Source organism: Leopardus geoffroyi, chromosome B3 (assembly GCF_018350155.1).
Source record: "Leopardus geoffroyi isolate Oge1 chromosome B3, O.geoffroyi_Oge1_pat1.0, whole genome shotgun sequence".
NCBI lineage: Eukaryota > Metazoa > Chordata > Mammalia > Carnivora > Felidae > Leopardus > Leopardus geoffroyi.
The window spans coordinates 2,027,369-2,036,831 of record NC_059337.1 but is presented as its reverse complement, the minus strand read 5'-3'; the positions used below and the strand labels follow the sequence as shown (position 1 = coordinate 2,036,831).

The 9,463-nt window shown below is 61.4% G+C and overlaps 1 protein-coding gene across 5 annotated transcripts in view; it reads right to left on the bottom strand.

The window, feature by feature from the left end:
- Window positions 1-9,463, bottom strand: part of LOC123584436 (cell migration inducing hyaluronidase 1) — a 128,984-nt gene that overhangs the window by 9,341 nt on the left and 110,180 nt on the right. For all 5 annotated transcript variants that reach the window (XM_045452268.1, XM_045452266.1, XM_045452265.1 and 2 more), the window contains 7 exons: window positions 8,690-8,821; window positions 7,740-7,775; window positions 7,503-7,658; window positions 4,525-4,705; window positions 3,371-3,586; window positions 1,095-1,306; window positions 268-453 (listed from right to left, as the gene is read on the bottom strand). In XM_045452268.1, the coding sequence (XP_045308224.1) occupies window positions 268-453; window positions 1,095-1,306; window positions 3,371-3,586; window positions 4,525-4,705; window positions 7,503-7,658; window positions 7,740-7,775; window positions 8,690-8,821 (1,119 nt within the window). The remainder of the gene's footprint in view (window positions 1-267; window positions 454-1,094; window positions 1,307-3,370; window positions 3,587-4,524; window positions 4,706-7,502; window positions 7,659-7,739; window positions 7,776-8,689; window positions 8,822-9,463) is intronic.

Below are 9,463 nucleotides of genomic sequence, written 5' to 3'. Positions count from 1 at the left end.
TTTAAGGAAAAGCTGCTTTTGCTTTTTGCCTGAAATGGGCCTATTTCCTCCCATCCCCGTGTATATTCACGGAATGTTTACCCCCGGCTTAGCAGCTTGGAAAATGTCACTGGCGGATGGAACCTGAGTTCGGCCCCTGAGCCGAAGCCCCTGGGAAAGCGTTCTCCGTCAACGGCAGGTAACCCGGTGGGGGTTGGCCTGCTGGGAGGGCCAGGGGCACGGCCCGGGGCCGAGCCGCCCTCCCGCGGCCACGGCGGGGGTCCTCACCCTGAGTCCTCGTCCCAGTAGTAGTGGCCCCTGCCCGTAAAGCTCTGTTCCACCTTGTCCATCTGGAGGGTCCGCACGAAGGTGCCCGTCTTGGATGTCTGCTTCAGCAGGCGGTTGTGGACGTCGGAGAGAATGGAGAAGGACGTGCCGCGGGGGTAGCAGAACCCCACTCGGATCCAGTCGCCCCTAGAGGCAGAGGGGGGGTCAGGCCACAAGCAAGGGCGTCCGGGCCTCAGAGAGTCTGGGGCCCGCCTGGAGAGAGACCAGAGGATTCTCCCCCAGACGGCACCTCCATTTCTGCTGGGGGGGGGGGGGGGCGCGTAACCATCCGGCTGCCAAGTGTTGGGGGCGGGGAGCGTGGCTGGCAGGGCGAGGGGCTCCCTGGGTGCCGCCCGGGCCTAGGCCGGGGTGCTGCCCTGCAGCTCAGCCCCTCCTGGTCCGGCCCGGTCTCAGGGCTCATTTCATCTCTTTCGGTGTCATTTTCCACATCTGCTTGGCGTCCGTGTCCCAGGAGCACGTGACAAGTGACAGGCACAGACAGCCCCCGAACATCGACGCCGGAGGCCAGATCCGGGCGGGAACGCTGTCGTGCTGCACCTCGAGGGGACGCTGGTCCCCGCTCCCACGTGGGGCGTAGGGAGGCCCGCGGAGCCAGGCTTTCTGCCTGAGCCCGGCCGCGCCCGGGGCAGGGGGGCTCCGCCCGGGGCTCGGATTCTGGACTACTGGGTGCCCTCGGCCCCTCTGCAGGGGTGACGTGGGCCGGCCTGCGGTCCCGAGGCGTCACCACCGCCGCCTGGGGCTCCGTCGGAGCGGCTGCGCCCGCTTACTTGTTGAAGTTGATGAGCCAGATGGCCAGCTCGGCGGGCGCCGGCTGGTCCCAGTGCACGGTGTAGCCCTTCTGCAGGGCGACCACCGGCTGGTACTGCTGGTAATGGGTGCTGCGGGCCAGGGCCCCCTCCAGGTGGAGGGGGCGGCTGGGGAAGTCGTTCTTGATGATCTTCATCCGTAGGTTGCTGGTCTTGTAGGCCTGAATGTACATCTTTCAGGACCCAAAAAGGAAACACGACAGGACAGTTACGAGGGATTATTCCAGAGCGTCTGGTTAACATCTGACAACGGGCCCCGCTTTCAAAGGAACGTTCTCGAGGAGCCCTTTTAAGGATGCCTGAATGGACGGCTGGGGGTGCGGCCATCGCCGTTCTACGCGATCCCGCGGACACCTTCTCAACAAAGGGCTCCGTCCGGGACACAGCGGTGGAAACACGGGAGGAGTCTGCTTAACAGTCAGATGGTGGACTGCGGGGGGTGGGGGGGGGGGAAGCGAACTGGCCAATCCTGTGCGCGCAGCCCCCTCGCCCCTGCTGCTGTCCTGCCTGCGTCTGGGAGGCAGCTTTGGGCACGCTCCTTCTCTGCCTCCCGAGGTCTGGCCCCCGTGGCCAGGCCCCGTGTCACTACGCCCTGCACGAAGGCGTGCCATCCTGCTTCAGAGAAGTCCCTGAAAGCAAGACTACGAGCTCTCGGGTCCCAGGGACCCAAGAGCCGCGTTGTTTTGGGCCCGCCTTGGTGGAAATCGTGGCGTCCTGCCCTGTGGCACGGCCCCTGTGCAGGTGACACCACCATGGCCGTGGCCAGCACAGCAGCGCGAAACTGGGCACGCGGGAGGGAGGGGTGGTCTCCCCAGTACTGCCTATGGGATGGAAAGAGGAGCTTCGGCTGCCCGTGGCACGGGGCCGTCCCGAGAACCAAAGCTTTAAGGGTATGTTACGGCACGGCAAAAGCTGTAAAGGGAAGGGGGGAGATTATGAGTAATAATTAAGCAGTAGCCGGTCAGGACAACCGGGCAGGTGCTGACAGAGCTTTTGCACAGAAGACAAGCCCCGTGTGGGAGAGACAGGGTGCGGGGGAAGATCCAGGCCTGGTTTCTCCAGCACCCTCGCCTCCCTGTGCCCGCCTGGCCCTGTGGCCCCTTCCCCTCTCTGGCGCCAGCTCTCTCTCCCGCCTCTCCCGGACCCCAGGCACTTTCCGGCTCCTTTCTCACCCCCCCTCCAGTCCTGACGTCCGCAGCGTCCGCCTGTATGGTAATCACGAGGACAGCTTCTGCGTACACGTCCCCGGCCGGCCCCGGGACTCCCCTCCTACTTTAATGCTGCCGTTTTCCTGGCTATCTTCCCTCTTGCTCATTTATTCACCATCAGCCAAATAACAGCTAATGCCAGCATCGTAACAGCTAGCTGGTATTTTCGGCTCCGTCGTGTCCCAGGTGCTGTTCCCCACGACGGCCATTGGCCACATGTGGCCCCCGAGCCCCGGAAACGTGGCCGGTGTGGCTGAGGACCCACCTGGGTTTTAACTTTTGATTAATTTAAACCTCAAACCCAAAGCAGTGTAAAATATTTTCCCACTGCACGTGACTTTATCCTTTTGGGGAGGTAGGACTAGCTTTCACTTCGTCGAAAACCTGCATCCAAACTGAGCGGGCTCGAGGTGGAAACCGTGTCGTGGATTTCGGAGACTTAGAGGAGGCAAAATTACATCCAGGAAAAGTACCTCACTAACGATTTTTACAAATCGCTTGCGTGTTGAGATGATAGGATTTTGAGTATGCTAAGTTAAAATATATTATTACGATTAATTTCCCGTTTCTTTTCCCTTTTTCACAGGGCCTCTGGAAAATTCAGGACCACGGGGCTGGTGTGCGTTACATTTCCGGCGGACGGGGCCGGCGATGCACTTTGCATCCGTCATACGAACCTTACGCCCGCAATCTCAGAAGGAGGTTCGACTGTTACCCTGATTTCACAGATGAGGACACTGAGGCGGGTCTGGTTCCACATGTGTCCGCGTCTTTGCGCTGACTCCAGGCTCTGGGGCCTGACTTGAATCCAAGTGACCCCCCAGTGCCCTCCTCCCAGGCATTCTGCTTTCTGCCTGCAACGTGGTTTTCGCTTTGAGTTTTTGAAAATGCCACCGGGTGGGGAGAAGAAAAAGGAAGAGAGGAGAAGGAAACCTGACTGTCTCTCTGATCGGCACGGAGCCGGGCATACAGCAGGCGCTCGCTCCTGCTGAGGGGCTGCTGACACCAGGGGTGCCCTTGCTTCCCCACCTGTGCGTAGCGCCCGCTGCAGATGGCCCCTCTCCAGTCGGGGACGTCGATGCAGTCCGGGTGCCGGACCAGCCAGTTGTCGTCCTTGGTGAGGTAGGACCCCGGGTACTCGGACACAGAGCCGTCGACGTCATGGAACACGGACGTCTTATCCCCATCCATGTTCAGCTGGTTGAACCAGGGCCCCGGCTCTCCGAAGAACACTCTGGAAGTAATCTAAACAGAGCCCCGGGAAGTGAGGCTGGGCCAGAGGTGAAGGGAGACTGCAGCCCGCTCACCGGCCTCCACTCCGGACCCAACGCATTCGTTTGGCCTCTGCTCACACGAGGCCCGGCTGCTGTGGGTGACCCTGGAGAGTGCTCTGAGGTGCGGGCTCAAAGCCTGCAGAGAGGAGGGGGCACAGGAGTGTGTGTGTGTGCGCGCGTGCACAAGTGTGAGAGGGGGGGAGAGGTGTGTGCATGAGAAAGCACACACACGTGGGGCAACGTGTGAGAGAGGACCGTGTGTGGTGTGTCTAAGAGGGGGGTGTGTGCATCTGTTTGAAGAGGACGGTCTGTCGACACGAGCCCGTGGCGGGCTCTGTGACTGATCTCTCCCAGGCCTCGGTGGCCTGAGTAAAGAAATGAAGTCACAAGTTCTCACGCCTTTCCCTTCAGCCCGCCGGCGCGAGGCAGACGGGCAAAGGGCAAGACCAGAGGGGAGGAGAAGGAAGAAAGTTCTGGGGGATCCAGAGCCCAGACAAAGCATCCCAGGTCCCTCCCAGCCTCAAAGTGCCGCCCTCCGTCCCGCCCTCCTCACCCCCAGCTCTTCATTGGCACCTGTCTGTGCCCAGGAAGACCCCGTTTGTGGTGCCCTCTCGGGGAGACGTGAGCGCCTTGGAAACCCTGGGATTGGAGATTAACTGACTAACCCAGGTGGCCCTGTCACAAGACTCCACAGTCAAAACCGAGGCCTGTGGAGGAACAGCCTCAGGACCTTGCGTCTGGAGGGAGGCTGTGCTGAGGCTCTGGGGGGTTCGGGGCAGGGGGAGGGCAAGTGGGACGCAGCGTTCGCTCCCTGCGGTGGTGGCAACGGCTCAAACTCCAGCCCCGGGGGACTTGTGAGTCACCGCCCAGTCTGGATTTGCCCAGAGGCTGCCCTGGCACCTCACTCACCGGGACATCCTCAAAGGCAATGTTGGTCACGTTGTTATGGGGGCAGCTCTGCCAAGCGTTGTTCAGCCGGAAGGCCAGGGCACTGGTGTGCCGGCCCTCCAGGGCCACAAACTTGCGGAAGGTGCAGTTCTGGATGTTGATGGGGCCGTCATAGAACTGAATTCCTCGGATCGGAAAATTCCTACAGAGTTAAGGAAGCGAGAGAGGTCAGCCTGTTCGCCACGTTATGCCACCGAGTTGTTTGCACCCTCCAAGGCAGATGGAAACAGACTTTCTGGGTAAACCATCCTGATCCCCACCTCCTGCCACTCCTCGCTGCAGGGGCATTATTAATTCATCAGTTCATGAGAAAGTATTTATAGACCCAGTAAATGTCAATAAATGCTAGATGACTTAATGGATGGATGGATAGAAGGAAGGAAGGAAGGTTGGATGGATGGATGGGTGGATGGATGAAGGAAGGAAAGAAGGAAGAATGGGTGGGTGGGTGGATGGATGGATAGATGAAAGAGAAGGAGGGATGGGTGGATGGATGGAAGGAAGGAAAGAAAAGGAAGGAAGGAAAGAAGGAAGAATGGGTGGGTGGGTGGGTGGATGGTGGGAAGGAAGGAAGGAAGGGTGGGTGGGTGGATGGATGGAAGGATAGATGGAGGAATGGATGGATGGGTAGATATGTGTTTAGTTGCTGGCTTGGGGGCTGGGGAATCATCCTCTATTCAAACACTTGTCCCAGCTTTTCCATCCTGTTAAGAGTCCTTGGGTAGATACCATAAATACTCTGTAGAATGCCAGTATTGTCTCCCTTGGGAGACTAGAGCCATTAGTCATTATTTAGTCTCAGTTGCCGTAACCATTTAATCAGATTAAGACCCAAATGGGTTTCCTCTGAGTAAGCCTTTCAATTGTGAATCTGTTGGGTCTGGAAAACAGGCGAGGGGGAAGACAGAACGGAAGGTGAGGATGCTGTAGCGCGATAACGCACGTGACCTTTCAGGGCACGTAATCCTACAGGAGCGGCAGGCCCCACTGGGAAGGCAAGACTGTGGGCTGTCAAAGGACCCCAAGAAGGCCCCGATCTCCAGGAGCCAGGGAGAGGATGGGAGGCGGAGGTAGAAAGGACCGGAGAACGGGCAACTTGGCTCAGCAGAGGGCGGGGACTCAGAGACTCCTCTCCTCTGCCCTCGGACTCCTGCGCCGGGCCTGGCAAGGGCCAGCTGGGCTTCTCGGTGACCCTGAACCTAGGCTTGTTTGTTCTGGAAGCCCAGTGTGCATGGTTGTGCTGGTATCTGTGCCTCTGGGCCAGGTCCCCTCCTTCCACAGCTGGCGTGAAGGAGGGAGGGCAGAAAGAGGAAAAGAAGCATAGAGAAGGGTCTGGCCCTGGGAGGATACACCGCAGCCCCCCGTCCTCTACCTGGGGCTCCCCTCCCCAGATGCAGGTCCCCCGGGAAAGCCCGGATCACACCAGCCTTGGTGTGTGCCTTCAGTCGACACCAAGGACTTCCTGCATTTCCGCATCTTTAAAAGCAGCCGATTCGCGCTGGCGCCTTGGATCCTGGTTCTCCGGGGGTGCCTCCGGGCACTGTTCGAGTTAAGGCATCTTGGGAACCAGCCACTCTTACTGGCTGTGTATGCAAAGCGTATGCTTACTTTTCATCTAAGCCCAGCCCAGGACCATTGCGGACGAATCCCTCGTGACCAGGAGGACACGGTCCCTGCTCACAAACGCCGCGTGAGGGACTTGCCCGGTTCGGCAGAACTGTCGGGCCTCCATAAACAAAGTCAGCCCTGAAAGTCATCAGAACATTCCGGCCCCGGAGGGCTGGTAACTCTCAGCAAAAAAACGCCCAAGTACGCAGATCCAGAGTTACTCATAAACACCACCCAAAGGGGCTGGTCTATCGCTGCGACCAGACAGAGACCAGGGCTTCCAGACCACTTGCGCCAAAGGAGGCCGTGGTTCTGTCCGCAGAATCTTTGCAAAGGCGCACGTCCACTGGGGTGGGAGCTCCGGGCCCGTGTCCTGCCCACAGAGGCAGGGATTATATTTCTCCGGAGAAAGGCAGGGGGGAAGCTCTGGGGGCAGGAGGGCTCTCAGCCCTCAGGGAGCAGACCCCCGCGCGTCTGCCCGGCTCAGAGCCTGGCCGTCGGGTTTGGGTTCACGTCTGAGCAGAATCACCATCAGACGGGGGACAGACGTCCTCACACCGACCCAGCTGAGGCTCCCCCGGGAACTGACCGAGCCCCTCTGCTCCGTGAGCTGGCCAGCTCTCCCGGTCCCCCCTCCTCCAGCTGCCTGGCCAGCCTCCCCCCCCCCCCTTTTGCCTGAAACACGTTCTGCAACAGAGAGCCCGGGACCCCTCAGGACAGCCCTACGGTTCTGCTAATGAACAGGCCTGGCCGTCAGACAGTTCTTCCCGCACTAAACTCCTTCTAACCGTGGGGCCCATGGGGAATGAGTTCTGTCTTATAAGCGTCTGGAAGCCCCGACCATGTGTGACGTCGCCTCCCGCGCTGGTCCCCCTCGTCTGACCCCTGAACTCCTGACCGGAGTTCCCAGGCTGCGTGTGACACAGCGCTGGGCTCTGTCACCTTCCTGGGTGTCGTCCTCCAAGCGTGCTTTGGCCCATCTCTCTCTCCCCCGTCCCCAGAAGTGGGTGCAATTCTCCGAGTAGGGTGCTATCCGAGGAACCCGCGGCTGCTGACCCCAGACACCGTAGCCCTAGAACCACACCGTGCCTCTGGACCATCAGGTTCCCCTGCCGACTGCCATGCGACACCGAACGCTTGATTTCTCTCTCCCGCTCTAGACCTCACCCCACCGCCGGCCAGCCTCCCTTGTTTCAGTGACTTCTCTGACTGGTAACTGACGGGGGTTCGCAGTCGACAGGCGGAGATCTCCCACGAGCATCATTCCGTCTGTGGCTGCCACTCGGCTTAAGGCACGCAGGACAAGGAAGCCTCCGTGGCTGCAAACCTACTGGCCTATAGGGAGGGTCCGCCCGCTGTGGTCCAGGCCACCGGGGCCCCAGATCCTGTTGTCCATCATCTCCGTCCCCACGTTGCCGCTCTCGCCGACGAACAGGCTGTTCTTGATCTCCTGCTTGGAGCCATCATCATACGGGAAGGTCCCGCCGCTGTGGGGAGGAGGCGTCTGGAATGAGCCGTCCGCGGCCGGCTTCCCACACAGGGCTCGGCACGAGGACAGCTGCTCTTACCTGGCCAGGGTCAGGCCGATGCCATTATCGGCGAACCTGGGGACGAGAGCGGACGGTCAGAGCCTGCCCTCGCGCCACGGCCAGGGACGTGGCGGAGGGCGGGACGCTTCCCTGTCCCTGGCGTCACATGTGGATACTGTGTGGGGAAGGGGCTGCGGGCTCTCCCACCCTGCGCGGCGAGCTCGCCTCCCGCTCGACGTCTGCTCGCGGACAGTGGCCTCCAGCATTGCCCCCGCGCTGCTGACTCCAGGGCTCGTGGGAGGTTGGATCAGGGGGACGTGAAGGACCTCGCCACTCTCGGGGCCGGCCCCGGGTGACGGCGGGGTACGTGCAGGCGGGTTGCACTCCCCTTAGCCACGCCCACTCCCATTTCAGCCACAGCGGGAAGGACAGACGGACAGCTGGCGCCACGTCTCCCGGGAAGGCAGGCAGGCGCCGGCCCCGGGGCCCGACCCAGTGTCACAATTGCGCCGTGGCCCTGCTTTGGCGTCCCAGGAGTTGAAATTTCAAGCCCCGGTCCAACCGCTTCCTAGTTGTGTGACCTCCCGGGAAAGTCACTGAGCTCAGCCTCAGTTGACCATCTCTAAAAATGGAGATGATTTGCATCTTTGAGAAGCACAGTGAGGAAGGAAGGCAAACGAGGATTCTGCACGCAGCAGGTGCCCGGGACATACTGGCCTTCTCTTCCTTCCCTCCTTCCGACGACTGGCTACGTGGCCCGAGAGAGCCTCACCCCGTGGCAGGTACGACCCCCCAGCACCTGGCATGGGCTGTTTTCAGGGGGCTCGGGGGTCGGGGGGGGGGGGGTCGCTGCCTCTGCCTGGCTGGGGACTGAGCAGAAGGCCGATGTCTGTGTGCCTGTTTCCTCCCTGCCCCGCTCTCCCCTCCCCCATGCGGGGGAGGCACCCCCCACCCCGTCCTCGTGTCAGGACCCCGTGCCCGGTCCTCACCGGCAGCTGTCCAGCCACACGTCCCCACCGCGCAGCCAGGCCCCGTGGTCCTGGTTCTTGTAGGCGGTGAAGTGTTTGATGATGGCCGGCTCCCGGGGCTTCAGCGGGTCGGCATCCTGGTGAGGGCTGTACCTGGAGCACGCCACGGGGAGGGCACAGGTGGCCGTGTCGGGGGGACGCCTCAGCCGACCCCCCTCTGGGCTGAGAGCGTCTCTCCGCACACACAGAAGCAAGGAGTCCTTCCTCCAGGGCCCCAGCCCCACGCAGGCTACAGACAGGCCACTGCTCTTGTCCGTGGGCACCGAGGAGCCCCCACCCCCCCACCCCTGCCCGGGGCGGGGGGTGGGGGGGTCAAGGCACAGCGCGAACTGGCCGGGCCCCACCCCGGCGTGCCGTATGGCCCCTGGAAGGAGAGTGAGCTGCCCAGCCGCCTGGTAACCTGGGGGGCCCTTGACCTAAAGCCTCGTCCGGAATCCAGCTCGTTGGCTACAAAACGGGGCACGGAGCCCAGCTGCTCAGTGTGTCCGGACCAGCAAAAGCCACCCGTCGGCGTTATCACGGCCCCTAGCGCCACCCACTTCCGACGTAGACCGACGCCTCGGTCTCTAAAGGGCGCTGGTGTTTCTAATACCCTCGAGGTGTCGATGGCACCCGTGGAAAGCAGCCGCTGGCCTTCGGCTGAGCTCTGGATTGTTCTGGATTGCTTTGTGGGCACAACCCGCATGTCCCTTTAGACCTCGGCCCAACCCAGTCCTACTGACCGTGCGGGTACTG